The 20,273-nt window shown below is 46.7% G+C and overlaps 1 protein-coding gene across 7 annotated transcripts in view; it reads right to left on the bottom strand.

Annotated features, from left to right (window-relative positions):
- LOC138783921 (microtubule-associated protein futsch-like) overlaps positions 1–20,273 on the bottom strand; it is an 88,833-nt gene that overhangs the window by 34,516 nt on the left and 34,044 nt on the right. For all 7 annotated transcript variants that reach the window (XM_069959243.1, XM_069959246.1, XM_069959247.1 and 4 more), the window contains exons 4-8: positions 19,645–19,704; positions 6,586–6,678; positions 3,797–3,889; positions 2,441–2,572; positions 900–1,013 (exon numbers count right to left, since the gene is read on the bottom strand). In XM_069959243.1, the coding sequence (XP_069815344.1) occupies positions 900–1,013; positions 2,441–2,572; positions 3,797–3,889; positions 6,586–6,678; positions 19,645–19,704 (492 nt within the window). The remainder of the gene's footprint in view (positions 1–899; positions 1,014–2,440; positions 2,573–3,796; positions 3,890–6,585; positions 6,679–19,644; positions 19,705–20,273) is intronic.

Genomic DNA, 20,273 nt, shown 5'->3' with positions numbered 1-20,273 from the left:
TAAAAATTAAATTAACCAAATATATAACATAGCCCTCATAGTAACATTGATGGAAGAAAAAAAAAAAAAAAAAAGTTAGAGCTTTCTAACAGAGAAAACAAAAACTGCTGGGTCACCAAGGCCCAAAAGAGGCCAGTTACTAAAGGGTTAAAGTCCATCTGTATACAAGGATTATAGAGGTTACACAGCCTTACGAGAATGCTCCATGCATACAAAGAAGTGGGATACAGAGGGTCTCTCCTATGGGTGAACTGCTGGAAATTACATCAGTCTAAGAATTTATAAGCAGGGAGCCATGTTTACCTACTAAAAAAGTGATGCACAAAGGACGGCCCTCAATTTAATCAGGCACGATGGGAATTGCAGTTTTGCAGCGTCTGGATTGCCCCAGCTTGTGCACCACTGAAAGGCGATCTCAAACGGGGCACAATATCGACAAGAAGGTATTGGCAAAAAATTAGGTGGAAGGTTTAATTCTGTACACCGCAATGTTCCCAAACCTATGGACCGCCATCTATTGTAAAACTACAACTCCTATCATGCCCTGACAGCCTCTAGTTAGGAATATAGCAAATGATATAGCAGGATATACAAGGGGTTGTAGCTGTACAAGAGCCAGAGGCCCACAATATAGAGAACGGTGATCTAAGACACCAAGGGATAAATCTTCAGTTATAAGGGCATGATGTGAGTTGTAGTCATACAACTGCTATGGAGCCCCAGGTTGGGAAGAGATCAAAATATCAGCCGATGGTGTCCGAGCATGATGGAAGTTGCAATTTTACAACAGCTGGGGAACCACACAATGGAGAACACAGCGGTATGGTGGATATACCTTACTACAAGACGATTACCATAACAGCCAGCCAGTCTAAAACGTCTACACATGGTCTCCTTACCTCGATCATACTGTTCCAGATAATGACTTTCCAATCCAGGTAGAAGTTGGCTTTCTGTGGAAGGAGCGGAATCGAATGCAGACTCCTCAGACGTCACTTGATTTCCTTCATGTTCTGGAATGTACAAAGAGATAGATCACCACCACTTCCAATGATCTGGTTTTCTCTCTACTGTCTCAGAAAAACACGCCAGCAACAAATGGAGAGAAAGAAAACAAAAACTGCAGCACGACACTTAAAAAAAAAAAAATATAGACACCAACCCCCACTGCAGAAATCCTACACCGTGCCGGGTCCGGCTGGTGCCGTGTAAAATCCCCAGAGGATTAGAGATCACCAAAACAATGAGAATTCAGAAACCAAAAACTTTCGAGTCACAGAACAGAAGAAGAATCCACTCCAGAGAGAGAGAAAAAAAAAAGTTTAGTCCTGCCGTGTGAGTCAGCAGTTTAGTCTAAGACTGAGAAAAGCGAGAGGCTTCTGGCAAATTAGAGCGCGCTTCCTCAGCAATCCTGAGGGGCGGCAGGGACACGAGGCGTCCGCTGATTAAAAGTGAATGAGGCAGAGGGACAGCTGCACGGGGCCAGCTATAGACTACGCATGACAAGCCGCACAGGAACGATCACTATGTCTGAAACTAGGAAAGTTACACAGGATCTCAATCCTAATGCCCAGACCTTCTCGCTGCCAAAATCCCAGAGACCCCATCATATAATAACTGGACCGAAATAGAAGCAGGCCATGTTATCACATCAACTGGAGGGGCAGATATACGTTCAGAGAAGGCATGTGCTTATATACTTTATTTGGCAGGAGTCCCCCAAGTACATGGAGAGACTGCAGACCCTGTGACTGCCACCCAAGGTATTTTAGGAAGGTCACTTTAGGTCACATACACAAGTGTCAGAACCCTAGGCACAAACCAACAGGAAAATACTATTTATTCACAGATTCCTTAATGCCATCTGTAGCTAGTATAGGTTACTGGAAAGGCTGTGTGACAACCGATACTGATCCTGAGTTACATCCTGTATTATACTCCAGAGCTGCACTCACTATTCTGCTGGTGGGGTCACTGTGTACATACATTACATGACTGATCCTGAGTTACATCCTGTATTATACCCCAGAGCTGCACTCACTATTCTGCTGGTGGGGTCACTGTATATACATTACTTATCTTGTATTAAACTCCAGAACTTGTGGTCTTGCTGGAACTGTGCCACCAATCACTGAATTAGACAGGACACCATCATGGCCTCTGATTGGCTGCACAGTCCTGTTCCTGCATTGTCATAATGTCACAGAAAGAAACCGATAGGACTGGGATCTACCAGGACTGGGGACAGGGAAGCACTCTTCACTACCCCAGCAGCCATGGAGTTTATCCCCCCCCCCCCAGGACAACCCCTTTACATTTCCCGTACATTAAATTGCCATGGAAACAGCAGAAGTTAAGCTGACACTTTAGGAAAGATCTAAACTGAATTTTTAACTCCTTGAGGGTTTATTCTGCCAGTTTCTCTCAGTCTTGCTCTCACCTGGTGCATTGTGGGAACCGAGCGCAATCTGCTCCGCCACCGTTGGTTGCCATATATGTGATGTAGAATCGCTTTGAGGGACTTGAAATGGAAGCTTTGTGGATTCATCGCTGGGAGTTTCCCCAAAAGTGGCTGCAAACAAAGAGAGGCGGATAATGATTGTCACCTAGAGCCGACAATGACCCCCATTCAGCTGTGATCTAGAACCTGGCAGGAAGCTCTCAATTTCCCTGCAGCTCCTGCACAGGCTAAATGAAGAATTACACAGCTGCTTCTGAAATCAATGTAAGGCATAGATGTGACTGTTAGGGTGGTATTACACGGGCCGATGGGGGCCTGATAATACCTGTAAAAAATGGAGCTCATTTACTGGGCCTATTACACAGCCCGATAATCGTTTAACAAGGGCTGCAGGGACATTGTTACCGATGTCCTGGCAGCCCTTGTTTAAACTGTATACATTACCTGTCCAGGCTGCCTGGCTCCTCTTCCTCTGTGCTTTTCCCCAGGTCCGCGCGCTCCAGCTTCAGAACAGCCTGTCTAAGCTGACAGGCCGCTCAGACAATCACTGGCTGCGGTGGTCCCGGCCTGTGATTGGCTGAGCAGCCTGTCAGCTAAGACAGGCCGCTCTGAAGCTGCAGCGTGCGGGACCCGGGGAGAAACACCGCGCAAGAGGAGCCCTGCAACCTGGATAGGTATGTATTCCTCTTTGCATATCGCCAGCATCAACCACGCACCGCTATTACAGGAAGCGGTGCGCGGTCGGCGCCCGACAATTATAGGTCAGAACTTATATCAACGATCAGCCGATGACAACGATCGGTTGATCGTTGTCTTTATTACACTGAACGATAATTGGCCGGATAGGTCCGATTAGACCGATTATCGTTTCGTGTAATAGTACCCTTACTCCAGACAGCTGCTTTAGACTGAATACACAGTGGACTGGCAGTGGGTGGGGGGGGGGACCATAATAAAGTATGCATACTTACCGGACCGCGGCACCACGCTGCATCACTGGGCTCCTGTACCCCACCAGATGTCATTTTCTCCGGCTGAAGCGTCATGAAAGGGTGGGATTTAGCCCACTCAGCCAATCAGTGACTGCAGTGGTGGCCCACCCACTGACTGGCAGAGCGCCATCCATCAGCCGGGTCATGACGTAGCAGGAGGGAAGATATGAAAACTGTTGGCGGGGGTCCAGGAGTGGGATGCAGATAAATGCACCTTTATTATGTTCCCCCTTACCCAACCCCCTACCTGAAATGATTATTTTCCTCCCGCCAGAGATCTCCTTTAAACTAAAGCCTTAGCTTCACAACAGTATGCAGCCCTTTATAACCTGCTACAACTGACCAGTTGTCTTCTCTGAAGCATCTGCACTCTGTGTGTCGGTGTCTCCGGATTTAGAGTAAGAATCGGTCAGCCATCCTTCATCAAGAGAGTGATCTGCAGAGAACATAGGATACACAGAAAGGGTTAACACTAGGTAAAGCAATAAGCTGCATCACAAGAGAAAGGAAATGAGGAAGGGCAAAATCCTCTGCCCCCTCTATCCCAGGGTCAGTGGGGCATCAGAGGAAGGCAGCCCGCTGATCCTAAAGAGACGGCATCTCATATCCTAGTGGGATGAGACCAGAAAGCCCATTCACTGCAATGCTACACAGCTATATAGCTGGGATACTAACACTGGACTGAAGCGGCTTCCATACAGATTGCTTAGATAGCAGACAGCTGTGCAGACACTGAACAAGAAGGGGAGTTAGTGCTGCAGCCGACAGAATAGTGAGTGCAGCACTGGAGTATAATGCAGGATGTAACTCAGGATCAGTAATGTAATGTATGTACAATGTGACCTCACCAGCAGAATAGTGAGTGCAGCTCTGGAGTATAATACAGGATGTAACTCAGGATCAGTACAGGATAAGTAATGTAATGTATGTACACAGTGACCCCACCAGCAGAATAGTGAGTGCAGCTCTAGAGTATAATACAGGATGTAACTCAGGATCAGTACAGGATAAGTAATGTAATGTATGTACACAGTGACCCCACCAGCAGAATAGTGAGTGCAGCTCTGGAGTATAATACAGGATGTAATTCAGGACCAGTCATGTATTGTATGTACACAGTGACTGCACCAGTAGAACAGTGAGTGCAGCTGTGGAGTATAATACAGGATGTAACTCAGGACCAGTAATGTTATGTACACACTGACCCCACCAGCAGAATAGTGAGTGCAGCTCTGAAGTATAATACAGGATGTAACACAGGATCAGTAATGTAATGTATGTACACAGTGACCCCACCAGCAGAATAGTGAGTGCAGCTCTGGAGTATAATACAGAATGTAACTAAGGATCAGTACAGGATAAGTAATGTAATGTATGTACACAGTGACCTCGCCAGCAGAATGGTGAGTGCAGCTCTGGGGTATATAATACAGGATGTAACTTGGGATAAGTAATGTATGTAGTACACAGTGACCCCACCAGCAGAATAGTGAGTGCAGCTCTGGAGTATAATACAGGATGTAATTCAGGACCAGTCATGTATTGTATGTACACAGTGACTGCACCAGTAGAATAGTGAGTGCAGCTGTGGAGTATAATACAGGATGTAACTCAGGACCAGTAATGTATGTACACACTGACCCCACCAGCAGAATAGTGAGTGCAGCTCTGGAGCAGTTTAGCAGGCTGGATTTAAATGGTAGAAGTATGTCAGTGAAATCACTACAGCCTCTCCCAGGCTAGAAATGGCTGATAAAAGTATAATAATATAACACATTACATTTATCTGTGTGGGAGAACGCCAACAGCAGGGGTGGCAGCACTTTAACCAGCCCAGAGCTGGACGGTTATTAAAGCATAAGGATGCTATAAGAGACTGTATGAGGAGAGTATGACCCCAGCCCTCGCTACATAAACTCCTGGGTCAGGGATTTATATTCATCATCCACACAGCACAGAACAGTATAGTCATCTTTTTAGCCCAATTATATGGCGGGGGCTGTGAAAATGATGGAGATCTAAACAAACAGAACATCTCCAGGGACCGTGTATGTGAAGCAGCGTATGTATTCACAGCATCTCCAGTCACTAAAGTCCTTGAGTCGTCCTCCTCTGTCAAGACATTAAAAGTCATGCTCAGCCGCTTAATAAAAGGTGCTGTCCAGAGATAGGCCATGACTTTCAGATTGGAGGGGGTCCAACTACTGGTACCCCCACCAGTCAGCTGATTGCAGAGTCAATGTTTACACTGTCTGTAGTGATGGTGCAAAGTATTGCAGCCTTATCCCATGTAAGTGAATGAGGCAACGCTGGAATACCTTGTACTGGGGGCCATTCTAGCATTCTACTTTTTTTTTTTTTTTTTTACAGCATGGACAACCCCTTTAAGTCCTACCTGTAATACTGGTTGCTACCTATTAGTTGCCTGAAAGGGGTTGTCACTAGGGATGAGTGAACAGGCTGAGGTTCGGGTTCGTATGAACCTGAACTATCGGCTTCTGATTCCCGCTGTCTGCCTGCTCCATGGAGAGGGTGGATACAGCCTGGGGACCGTCTAGAAAACTGTGATACTGGGTGATTCGACATGTATGAAAACCCCCATCCTCATGACTGGTTCAGGGCATCCATTAGACCCCCTCCATAATGTCTCAAGTAGGAAGAGAAAAAAAAAATTGCTCCTTAGGTTTCTAATGCGGATTTTGACAATGCATTCTGCCAATTTCCCATAAACCTTTGCTACCCAACGCAAAACTACAATCTCTAGCTGTCAAGGTAACAGATGGAGAGCCACAAGTTGGGAATCACTGGATTACATCAATAAGAATCTAACAATCTGACAGGAGAGGATGATGCTATACTAACTGGGGAGGGGGTACTACAATGCTTTACTCCCAGCTGTGCACCGACCCTTCCTGGGGGCTGGTTTGTAATGGTGGGGGTATCAGTAAACACCCCCCCCCCCCTTCCTTCAGGCCGGCTGCACCCCCAGTATAAGATGCATGAGGAGCAGCTAGGCCATGATTTATGGCAAGCATCTGCTCTCAGGCTGTGACGGAGATGATAAATGAGCTGTCAGGCTTACAGTGCAGCTGAGCTATGGTTATATATAGACTGCGGGCTAGGAGAGCGTACCGGAAGGCTGCGATGAGAAGGCAGGACAAATCTGTACTTGTGGAGGGAGAAGATCTACCAAGACGTCTTCATTGCGACTTGATCCGAACGGATCTGGAGGGGGAAATAAAGCAAAGTGATGTTATTGTAACAGACATGAAACAATTATAATCACACATATATACTATATAGGTGTCCGAGCACTAAATATAGAGGCCGATCAGAACAGGTTTTATCCTAGAGCTGTGTCAGTCTTCACTGCACATCTGACATGCTATTCATGAACCAGGAGGCTCAGGCTGAACACAGCAGAAAGACTGCATTGTGCATCCACTCTGAATGGTGCAGCTGTGATGGACATTTATGAGCATCTCCTACAGTCTTCTATGTATCTGGTATAAAATCCGTCTCCTGATGACAAAGCAGAAACCCAGGACCTGCAGATTAACCGGAATAAAAGCTTGGTTCCAGCGGTGGCCATGATCTCAAATCCCCCCCCCCTTCCCCCTTATAAATCAGACCATGAACCATAAGTGAACGCGATCATAACTCTCCCAAACTCTCTGACCTACTTTCAGCCGCACAGCAGAAGCGCCGCGCACTTTCTTGGCTTATATAAGAGGTGGAGATTCTGCAAGTGGCGCTCCCTGCTATCCGGGGTCTCATCCATTTACATTCAGCTGAGTCTCTTAATGAACGCTGCAGAGATTTCACGCCTCGCTGCCTAAACTACCAAGGGGGAAGTCTAAAGTGGAAGCAATTTCTGTCGGACAAGAGGAACTTAAAAAGCAGCCAAAATAAAAAAAAAAAAAAGTCAAGGCGGTTAATACCTGGAGCGATACTGATGACTGGTTACTTCCGTGACTGCAACCAGCAGGATAGAAACTTTTAAGTGCCAGAGTAATGGAGGAAAGTGGGACAGGAGAAGGGTGGGGGAGCGAGCTTATAGACAAGTCACTTTAGCAGTCTGAGCAACAGCAGAAAGTTGCAAAACACTTAAGTGCTGCAAAATGTAATGCAGGACTTCCCATCTGCCGGCATCTCCTGCTGGTTCAATGTCTGTACAGCACATTAACAGCGCCAGCATACTGTATGTGATTGTCGTCATTTGTTTCAGCCATCTTTGCCATAATGTTGCATGAAAATGTTTATTAGAACCTAGACTGCAGCACTTAGTAGCCCCTGCTGGTTCAGTGTCTGGCATGAGCTCCCACAATGCACTGCTCTCTGATTACAGGATTCTTGCTGTGCAGCTTCGGGTGTGAGTGGAGGAGAAAACAGACCAGTGCAAGATAAGTCAAGAAAGACTGGTGAAAAGCGGCAGCGACTGAAGATACACAATTCTGAGTTTTTGTCATTTTCTCCAATCACATCCAGAGCTGTCTGCAAAATTCTACTGTGCCGCTTTTGATGCGGATGGAGGAGAAAGATCAGTGCAAGATACATCAAAAGCTTCTACAACTTTGACAAAAGTTTTTGCAAAGTTTTTGAAAGATTGTTAAAGAATAAAAAAAATAAAATTGTGAAGTGTGGATGAGAAGGGGGCCAAGCAGGCGGCGGGCCTGCGCTCCTCCACAATAGACTGTGCTGGTGACCCCGGCGTCCAGCCTCCTGGAAGAGATGCACTCCCGTCATGGCTGGGGGTGCCTGTCACATTGCGTTACAGATCAGGAAAGAAATGCTGGAAGCAACTGGCAGCAGATCGAGAGCCGCTGCCTGGATACACAGCTGCATGGCCACGACTCACTGTGTCTAGACAATATGCCCCCATTCACCTCGCTCCCATCTACTTCTGCTATACTCAGGCGAGGAGGAACCTGACTAGCAAGGAGTCGGCTTTGCTACATCCAGTCCTGAAGTCACCTGAACATTTTATCCATCTGGGAAATCTGGGTACCACCAGTACTGTCGCCAGTACAGCTCAGTCACCCAGCTTTCCCAGAATCCTAGAAGGCTGCAATGTCAGCCATATTGGTAATCACTCAGCTTTCCCAGGATCCAAGTAGACTGCAATGTTATTCATACTGGTAATCACCCAGCTTTCCCAGGATCCGAGAAGGCTGCAATGTCAGCCATATTGGTAATCATCGGGCTTTCCCAAGATTGTAGAAGGCTGCAATGAGCCATATTGGTAATCACCCAGCTTTCCCAGGATCCGAAAAGGCTGCAATGACAGCCATATTGGTAATCACCCAGCTTTAACAGGATCGTAGAAGGCTGCAATGTCGGCCATATTGGTAATCAGCCAGCTTTCCCAGGAAGAGATGCACCCATATATTACGGCTCCTGTATAGATTGTCACCCAGCTTTCTGGGGCTCCCAAATAGCAGAGGGATGTGTTGCAGTGTATATGACTACTTCTATATATGCCACAGTAGTATGGAGCAGCAGCCAATCCTCTCTAACCAGAAATTATAAGGACCCCTATTCTATAAGTAGACGGACCCCCCACTGCTCTCTCCCCATATAGTGGAAGGACGTCTTTAAGAAGGGGATAAAGATGTCATACGGCTTTACGTGGATGTTACATACAACGCTGATATACAACTGATCACGCTTCATTCTCCAGTCATGGCCTAAGCTGTGTGCTAAACATGGCTGCCACTCTGCACCCCCCACCATCTACAATGGCATCTGATACAATGACCCTCCTGGCAGGAATCATATCGGCTCTTGCCACCACAGAGGCTAAACCGAGGAGGAGGCAGATCTATCAGGACGGGATAGGACGAGTCGGGAGGGCAGCTTTGGATGTGAGCAGGATACAGAGCCATGACAACCGGCCTATATTGGATGTTAACAGGATTGACGCTTTCAGCTTTGGCGCTCCTGTATGGCCAATGACTCCATGTCTCCCCTTCTATTTCAGGATTCAGCGTCCGGGTCTCACAGCTATATGTTACATCGGTCATGGGCGGTATCAGCTGGCACGGAATAAGTGCGGTTACCATGACAACTAGAACTGCGCGCCACCGACTCGTCTGCCACATCTCATCAGGATGAGTCCGGCTTTACAGTCCCTATAAAAACATTGACTTGTTGGCAGACTAAAAAAGAAGGGATAAAAAGTATATGAAACCCTCATTGGACGCAGAATCTCCAGGGGGCGCCATTGTCAGTCTATATACCTTTGATAGCAGCAGTCACTAAACTGGCCCCAAAGGAAACAAAATCTCTTGTGTTCAATGAGGGCAGCCATGTCTTTCTCTAATCCTCTTAATCCTACAGACTTTGCTGGGATGGCGTTCATTTTACTCTCCCAGAGGGTACCATTGCATCTAATGTGCGAGAAGGGATCCAGTCCACATGGGCTAATATTCCTGCGGTTCTGAAGACCCAGGGAGGAGGGAGGTCTAGGATGCAACTAGAGTGGGGGCTCTAATAAAAGACATTTACTGTACCATACTAACCCCAAGCAATTCACATGCAGACTGGATTACCCAGCGGGGAGCAGCAAAGAGCACAGGGAAAAACCCTGATAATACAAGATGAGGCTGCCAGCCCCTGCACCACAGCCGCCATATAGTAACACAGGATGAGACTGCCCGCCCCTGCACCGCATCCGCCATACAGTAACACAGGATGAGGCTGCCCGCCCCTGCACCACAGCCGCCATATAGTAACACAGGATGAGGCTGCCCGCCCCTGCACCACAGCTGAAATATAGTCACACAGGATGAGATCCTGCTGCCTGCATCACAGCTGCCATATAGTAACACAGGATGAGACTGCCCGCCCCTGCACCGCATCCGCCATACAGTAACACAGGATGAGGCTGCCCGCCCCTGCACCACAGCTGCCATATAGTAACACAGGATGAGGCTGCCCGCCCCTGCACCACAGCTGAAATATAGTCACACAGGATGAGGATAAGGCCCCACTGCCTGTACCACAGCCGCCATATAGTAACACAGGATGAGACTGCCCGCCCCTGCACCACAGCTGAAATATAGTAACACAGGATGAGACTGCCCGCCCCTGCACCACAGCCGCCATATAGTAACACAGGATGAGACTGCCCGCCCCTGCACCGCATCCGCCATACAGTAACACAGGATGAGGCTGCCCGCCCCTGCACCACAGCCGCCATATAGTAACACAGGATGAGGCTGCCCGCCCCTGCACCACAGCTGAAATATAGTCACACAGGATGAGATCCTGCTGCCTGCATCACAGCTGCCATATAGTAACACAGGATGAGACTGCCCGCCCCTGCACCGCATCCGCCATATAGTAACACAGGATGAGGCTGCCCGCCCCTGCACCGCATCCGCCATACAGTAACACAGGATGAGGCTGCCCGCCCCTGCACCGCATCCGCCATACAGTAACACGATGAGGCTGCCCGCCCCTGCACCGCTTCCGCCATATAGTAACACAGGATGAGGCTGCCCGCCCCTGCACCACAACCACCATATAGTCACACAGGATGAGGATAATGCCCCACTGCCTGTACCACAGCCGCCATATAGTAACACAGGCTGAGGCCCCACTGTCTGCACCACAGCCACTATATAGTAACAGGATAAGGCCCCACTGCCTGCACCACAGCCGCCATATAGTAAGACAGGATGAGGCTGCCCGCCCCTGCACCACAGCCGCCATATATTAACACAGGATGAGGCGGCCCGCCCCTGCAGCAATTCTCCAAGTTTTCCCGTATACACCTGCTGCTTACGACAGCTGATAGATCTAGCGATATCCCGGTATCTGGGGCAGGTTCTCAGTATTCACAGCGTGATGCACAGACCCGACGTCATCATGTCTCCAAGGACCGAGATATTTCTGCTTTACAGCTGAACACGTCATGCAGAAGCGGCAGTAGTCCAGGGTCAGCCATTGCGTCACTTGTTCTCCCCCGCAGACGTCTTACAGACGTTACTGTATGACCACCATGCTTCATATGGCTGGAAGGAAATAATGATTGTACTGCTCATCCTGATCCTCCTGGTTCATCAACAACACCAGATGTAGAGTGAAGCCTGATATTTGCAAATCCAGATCAGTAACCATGAACCTTTACATACTATTCATACTATAGCCGTGAATGTATTAGTCCTACACCTTAAACTACAGTTCCAGCTATCTACACTAGGTGGCAGCCTTTTGTACATGAAGTAGTGAAGAAGAAGAAAAAAAAAAAAAAAAAAAAAAAAAAAAAAAAAAAAAAGGGGGGGGGGGATAACATTTACAGTCACCAAATTAAAGCATTTAAACCAAAATGCTGTAAGGTTGGATTGGGGAACCGGTGGCCCTCCAGCTGTAGCAAAACTACAATTCCCATCATGCCTGGGCAGCCAAGTGGGAACGGTTTTGTAGTTTTGCAACAGCCCGAGGGCCACAGGTTCCGCTGTCCTCATTCTGTGAGAGCTCATCAGAACAGTACATAACCTGAAAGACTTCATACACAAGATGAAATTCATGATAAAGAGATGTATCTTAAAAGGACAACTCCGGCCAAAACATAATTTAATATATTACTTCTAGAAAGTTAGACAAATTCCTAATGTACATTAATTATGGGAAATGCACATATAGTGTTATTTCCCATAATTTAGTAGATCAGACAGGCTTCAGATTCTCTATAAAAAAAAATAAAAAAGTGTGACATCACGAATCAGGTGTAGTTCATATGAATAGTCAAGGAGAGGGCGCACTGTATGTAGAAGTCTATGTAACTGTATGTAATGTAGTGTTAGTGAGTTATTACAGTACACTATCACAGCGACACTTGCATCTCCCTCTCTACCTCCTTGTGCTGCCGATGACCTGGCCGGAAGAGAGGGAGATGGACAGCACCGAGCAGAGAGGTAGAGAGGTGCCCATGCATCTAACTACCTCACCCCCTGCTGTGGGACAGATACTGTACTACTCCCCCATCATCCGCTCATTCTATGAGCACAGGTCAGGAGCGCTCATAGTATGAGTAGATTATGGGGGAGGGTACCAGGGCCCATCCCCATCAGCACCTAACTCTCCTTCCCTCTGCCGCCACACGGCCATTAACCTCCCCACCGCCCGGCGAATGCCACGCTCACTTACTCACTTTACTGGTACAATAAAAACTTTTATTACTCTCCCAGAGTAAATGTACTACAGCGTACTGGTATCTAGGGGCAGTCACTGGGTTACAGTCTGCCATCCTAACCACTCAGCACCCCGGGGGGAACCAGAGCACAGAAGGGACTACTACCCTAAGATTCTGTGGTCAGTAGTGATTGTTGGGGACAGCTGCAAATGGTCAGGATCCACCGTGTATAGAACAGATTCAGCCCCTGAACCTAACCCATACAATCATCCCAGCACATTGTTTTCCCCACAGTGCAGTGCCTAGAAAATCCCCAAACATTTGCTGTATCCCCCCTGGAGGAACAGTACTGCCCCCCAGAACTGTGTCCAAGGCACAAGAGGTCAAACTCTCGGCCCTTCAGCTGTTGCAAATCTACAATCTCTATCATGTCTTGGCAGCTAAAGCTTCAGCTGTCTAGGCATGATGGGAGTGGAAGTTTTGTAACAGCGGGAGGACCACCGTTTGACCCCCCGGGTCTAAGGCATTTCATGCTGCTCTGTGGGTTTCTGGATTAACAATCATCTAGTCATATTGCAGACCAACAGCAGTGTTACCCAAGAGGTGTCTCTCCAGCGGCTACAAAACTACGACTCCCATCATGCCCAGTAAGTTATATAACAAATAGATTCCATTAAAAGGGGTTGCTCGCCAAAAGTTCTCTTTAAAATCAACTGGTCCTAGCAAGTGCCAGAGATTTGTAATTTACTTCTATTAAAAAGTCTCCCAGTACTTATCAGGTGCTGTATGTCCTGCAGGAGGTGGTGTATTCTCTCCAGTCTAAGTGCTCTCTGCTGCCACCTCTGTCCATGTCAGGAACTGTCCAGAGGGGTAGCAAATCCCCATAGAAAACCTCTCCTACTCTCCAAACCAGAAAAATACACCACTCCCTCCAGGACATACGGCAGCTGATAAGTACTGGAAGACTAGAGATTTTTTTAATAAGTAAATTAAAAATCTCCAGTTTATAAAAAAAATAAATAAATTGGTGAACAACCCCCTTTAGGAATGATCACTCCTGTATCCCTCCTCCCAGGCCAGCCCAACAAACCTGAGGCACAATGTCTGTAATAGTGTGTGCGCTCTCCTCATCTGGGGACCTGTTACACCATCTAACAGTGAGGAGCCACATCAGCTTTAAATTTCTGAACGCATCTATCGCCACCTGCTGGAAATACCGTAAAACTGCAGCCGTAACGACTATTATGTCTACTATAGCTAGTCAAATAGGAAACTGTAACAGGAAACAAAGGGAACGAACCAGTGATTTTTTTTTTTTTTTTTAATATATGCAAATAAAAATGCTGGAAGTGACATGCATCTTATGTGAGATATATCACAGCGTGTAATATGGCAAGTGTCTACTAACACCTAGAGGAAGAGAGTAGGGATGGCTTTCCACCCTGATCAGCTGTGAATACTGTATGACACCAGAGATATTACTCAGTATATTACAAAGTCAAGGCACTGTCTGTCCACGCATGACAGGAATTGAAGTTTTGCAACAGCTATAAGGCCAGAGAATTGACATCTGTGTAAAAGAAGGAGCTGGACACTATGATGGTGGAGCCCAATGTCCGCTGCTGCGCTGAGGGGGATTGAGTAACTAGTCTGTGCAGTGAAGGGGGGCACACAGACCACCACAAGCACAGGAGACATGGGTTAAGAGGGTGCAGTGGGAGACAGTGGTCCCCAGAACATCTCATGCCCAATAGTCACCCTGTGTAGTGGGGCCTATACCGATGGCCACAGCCGCTGAGGTCTGGTGTGTTCAGCTGCAGGAAGGGATCAATGAATCCACAACGGCGGCTCCTAGGCTGCCACTTCACGGCTATAAAGGGGACTGGATAGTGTCGGCTGATTGTGGGTCCCACACACACACACACACACACACACACACACACACAATACAAAGCTGCAACATTACAAAATGCACATGTCAGAAAGTTGCAAAAAATTATTCTACGGAAATCTAAAAACTTTAAAGATAAAGAAAACAAACTTTTAAAAGGGTCACCCCTTTAAAAAAATTTTTTGCAGATATTGATCGTATAGACTATTTTAGGAAACTTTGTACTTGGATTTATTCGCAAAAAAAATGCATTTTTATCATGAGAAAGCAGTTTGAAGCTCTCTTCATGGTTCTCTTATGGAGAGGGGAGGAGGGAGATGAAGCATCAAAACAGGACAACAAAGAGTTAATTTACAGCTACATCACTGGACTCTCCTCTGAAGTCAGCACTGACCTCTCTATACTGGCTTTTTACACAGGTCCCGCTGTGTAATCCTTTGTTTTCTGCTGATTAATCTCCCTCCTCCCTCCTGCCCCCTCCCCTCTCCATACAACAGACAGGGCTCGACTTATGTGAAAGTAGATAATGAGCAGTGAATGAGAGGGAGGGGGACCTGGGGAAAGGCCTTTTGAGTGCAGACAATGGCATATTTGCTTAATAAACCTAATTACAACGTTTTTTAAAAAATCGCCTGGACTATTGATTTCTAAAAAAAAAATAATAAAATAACACGACACTTAAACAATGCATGAGTGTTTTGTCTCTGCTGTTACTCCTGTAGATAGTTCTGTGCCCAGACCGAACATGGCCGCTTTCCCATCACCTTCTTCTAAACCACAGGTGTCAAACACCGGCCCTTCAGCTGTTACAAAACTACAAGTCCCATCATGCCTGGACAGGAATGATAGGAATTGTAGTTTTGCAACAGCTTGATGGCCAGAGTTTGACCCCCCCCCCTCCTTCCCCTTGTAACAGCAGCTGTCACCATGCTCCATATATAAAGCATTAGAAAGGTAAAGTGCATAGTAATGAGTGGACTCTACTACTAAAGGTTATCCAGCGGCCGCACACCAGGCAAAGGATTAGCCACAAACATTGTGTTAAACTTTCCAAGTATTAGTAGAAGCGATTGAAACCAGAGGCGTGAGAGTGTTAAATAGTTTATTCCAGGTTAGTGACACATGGAAAAAACAAAAATTCCAGACAGCCAAGACAGGAGAAGACGGCGGAGAGAACTTTGTAAGGAGTAAAGGCACTAACTTCTAGATTACGGAGGGGCGGCTGAGGGTCAGACAAGTGTCTTTTCCTCTAGGCAGGAAAAGGAAGGAAACTGCAGGGAGAAGCGCGTCCACCTCTCAGGAAAGCACATTCTTCATACTCCAATCTACCAGCAATACAAAAGGCAACAAGTCCCAAGGTAAAGAGCTAGTGAAGCAGGTCCTAAGGTCCATTATGTGCTTACATGGACATGGGAAGGTTTCAGAAAGCGGAGGAAGAGGAGGAGAAGGAGGAGCAGCCTTCAGCAGAGAGGGCGCCCGGTGCGGACGGACAGCCGGGGCTTCTTCTATCCATCAGGCAGGGGATATTGGAGGTTAAAGCATTGAATGTGTAGAGAGGAGGCAGACGGGAGTCCCAGTGTAAGGAGCACTTACTCTATGAGTCTAGAGGGAGGAAACAAGGAACCGGAGGGGCAGGGGGATTAAGGTGGTGAGATAGAGGGGAGAGAGGAGAAAGGCACAGAGCACAAGGTTAGTAAGACATATCCAGAAAGCACAAACCATCACATGACCAGTGCAAGACGACACATAGCAAAAGCTGAGGGCCACACCACACATACACGCATCACTAGAACATGGCACATTACATCTGAACCAGCCCCTAGGTCATCTATCACGCCCAGCACTGCCGTGCCCCATAACACTTCTCTATATCTATAGCAGGAGAGAAGGGCTGGCTGACAGATTGGTTCTCCCCTTCTTACATTGACAAGTGAAAAGGAGTGAAGCCCAATAGGAGACCACCTGAACGAGGATTGTGGATGCCGCTATGGCAAAGTCTGCTAATGGCCGTAATAGAAAAATCTGCTAGAAGAAAGCAGGAGACACTGCTCAATGGTCATGCAGCGCACATGCCGGACATCTACTACATGCAGAGATGTGCGACAGCTAGATTACCCTGATGTGTAGCGAGTGCTCAGCCGCTGATCAAGCGTTTGCTGACCGCTGCATCTGTCACATAGGGAGATAGCCGTCTGATTTCTGTGTAGGACCTTAATAATGGTTTAGGATTCATTGCTGCTAGTTTATGAGATACTTACTTTGGAACAAATGCAAGTTATAATTTTCATAGTTGTCTCTGTTCACAACCAAAGCTTACACTTCAAGGAGAATATAGGGGCACCCTGCGGCCAGAAGTCCCTGAAATCCCCCGCACCGCTGCAGAAACAAGGACATAGAGGGAGTCTGACTAGCTGGAAATGTGAACAAGTCTCCGTCCTGTATGAAGGAACTGTGCACGACTACTAAGGTGTGTGACTGCTAGGTACTCTGAAGAGTGAACGTCTCATGTGTCCTGTCCATAAGCCTGAACATATTTGTGGGTATATGTTCTATGCATTAAAAAAAAAAAAAAAAAAAAAAACTTGCATAAACCACATTCAGCGCAATCTTAGGAACTTTTTCACTCGCCACATGAGCAAACCAAGTGGGAGGAGCTTAGCAGGAGTGCGTGGCCTGGACAGTGCAACAGATTTACCATCATTTACTCTGGAAACTGGCAGAAATTCTGGTCAAAACTCGGGCCAAAATCCCTGCCTGCAGCCGGTGAATGAGAACACTGCCGCAAAGCATACAGCTATATCTAGACAACAGAGCAGGACGCCAGACTGATACATTGTTCCAAACTAGCAGAGCATTGTCTAGACTGGATACAATTGTATCAGTCTGGAGTCCAGGCTTTAGAGCCCACAGAGCATTGTCTACACTGGATACGACTGACACTAGGACTAACTATATACAGGGTTGCTGCCTCTGTAGAGATCTCTCTTTGGTACAAAGATAGCCTGTTGCTGTCGGGGAATGAAGTTGAAATGCAATGTCTATAAGAAAGTCCCATTAATAAAGCCTGACAGATAAGTGGAGATCTGAGGATGAACCCCTTGGGCTCTGAGTATACTACAGCTCCAGGGATGGACACCAGGAAGGTTAGAGGTGGGGAGCATATGGATTCTGTAATGTTTACACTGACATATAGTCTTATTTTTAGTAATGATGACACCGTGCCCGTAGCCCACCACACCCAGAATACGTCCATGACTCACAATCCTGATGAAGTCACCGCCTGTGCTGAATATATATTATGTATTTTATTATGCCAAGCTCCCTGTATACTATGTGGGGATCACTTCTGCTCCGAGAGCACTCCTGTCCTGTCCACCACAGCTGTATAGAGGGGGATCTTTACTACTCCTATAATACATCCAGTAAAGGTGGTGATAGTATGAGGGCAACAGTGAATTGCAGGAAGTTAGACGGCAAATAAAATTATCTGCTGCATACACATCAGTGCTGGTTACTATAGTTCACCTTTATCCAGTTCAGACACAATTTAGGTCGCTCAGTGTTGACGGATTTCTAGGGCTATTCGAGGCTGCTCCTCATGCTTTACACTGCTGTAGACAACCCCCCCGAAAGCCCTCCACTTGTTGCAAAACAACAACTCCCAACATGCCTGGACAGCCAAAGCTTATAAAAGCTGTATACTGGTGTTTACTCAGCCCGTCCCTCCCCCTTACTTTACACTGCCACTCAGCTTGCACATAAATCTCAACAATGATCCCATATTGTGGAAAACCTGCTGAGCTGAGGATCCGCAGTCCTTGCTTAGTCGGACAGTCAATGAAGTATATACAAGTTCAGAAACTGAGGGGTCCCCAGCACGTTACAAACCTGTTACCCCATGCATTGCATACAAGACGCGTCCATCCCCAGTCCCAGCCCATTTACAAGTTCTGCATCTGACAACCAAGTAGGGACAAATCACATGCGGTTTAGAATCTTATATCAGTCTAGTCAGAATGTCTTACATTTTTGCATTACAAACACCCTACACTCCCACAGATACCTAGTACCACAACACTGGTCACCAATGAAATCCAAGCTGAGCGGGTTCTGTGCCCAACCCCCATAGTGACTGCTCATAGAGAACCTTTAGACTCAATTCATGGGAATTTCTGAGGCCTTTCACCACCATAATAAAAGCTTGTGGCTGCTGACAAGGATCCCCGGGAAACTAGTGTGATGTTTATAGGTCACTAATAAAATGTAAGCAGGTTTGTGGTGGTTTCTCTTGAACTACAAACCATCAGGATCACCCAATGGCTCAGACATCAGTGATGAACTGTTACCTGTGAATCAGAACCCAACATCAATAGCCAAAAGGTGAGAGATGATGGATTCTGGTGTAGAGGAAACACGGTGACTAATACACAGGGTACAAAAGACTCCGCAGACACGTGTCTGTACCTCCAGGCGGCTACAGCAAATCCAAGGTAAACAACTGCACGTGAGGCGTCTATCAACATGACCTGGATTATACAGAACACGTAATCCTTCATACCTGGCCAGATCCACAATCCACAATCCTGAGCAATAGACTCATTCACCAAGCAAAACAGAATCCAGCTGAGGTGTGGGGCGACAGTCAACTATGGCGGGTGTATTATGGGTAACTTTCCTTAAAGGCTGTTTTCTTCCAGAAACAGCAACACTCTAGTCTCCAGGTTGTGTGTGATATTGCAGTTCAGCTCCATTCATTTCAATGGAACAGATTTACAAAACCAACACCCAAACTTTCTGGAAGAAGAAAAGGAAAAAAAAAAAGGCCATGTTTTTCTAAGTCTGGACAACCCCTTTAAGGGAGTTGCAGACATTTTCTATTGTTTTGTAAAATAAAGCAAAGCTATAATATAACCCTATTTCTGCTGTTATCTATATGTAGCCTGCAATGTAAAGAATCTAAAATGGCCAACAAAGGCCTGGAATAGTAAATGCTGTAAGATGGTGACAAATGAGAGCAGACATCCCTCCGGCCAACTGGATACATTCAGTCATCAGGAAAACATGGGGAGAAGAGAGTAACAATGTGCTTTATAGATGTAACCAACAACAATAGGTACATGGGGGGGGGGGGGGGGTGGCAAGTAGATAAAAGATGTAATACCTGAAGCACTGACATCTCCTGTATTGTGTTCACCATTCTCCAGCACTGAGGGATGACTACCTGCAGGAGAAAATGTACAATGTTACACAGTGACCCCACCAGCAGAATAGTGAGTGCGGCTCTGGAATATAATACAGGATTTAACTCAGGATCAGTAATGTATGTACACAGTGACCCCAGCAGCAGAATAGTGAGTGCAGCTCTGTAGTATAATACAGGATGTAACTCAGGATCAGTAATGTAATGCATGTACACAGTGACCTCACCAGCAGAATAGTGAGTGCAGCTCTGTAGTATAATACAGGATGTAACTCAGGATCAGTAATGTAATGCATGTACACAGTGACCTCACCAGCAGAATAGTGAGTGCAGCTCTGGAGTATAATACAGGATGTAACTCAGGATCAATAATGTAATGTACACAGTGACCCCACCAGCAGAATAGTGAGTGCGGCTCTGGAATATAATACAGGATTTAACTCAGGATCAGTAATGTATGTACACAGTGACCCCAGCAGCAGAATAGTGAGTGCAGCTCTGTAGTATAATACAGGATGTAACTCAGGATCAGTAATGTAATGTATGTACACAGTGACCTCACCAGCAGAATAGTGAGTGCAGCTCTGGAG

This window comes from Dendropsophus ebraccatus, chromosome 2 (assembly GCF_027789765.1).
Source record: "Dendropsophus ebraccatus isolate aDenEbr1 chromosome 2, aDenEbr1.pat, whole genome shotgun sequence".
In the NCBI taxonomy this organism is placed as follows: Eukaryota; Metazoa; Chordata; class Amphibia; order Anura; family Hylidae; genus Dendropsophus; species Dendropsophus ebraccatus.
This window is presented reverse-complemented; position numbering and strand designations above follow the sequence as displayed.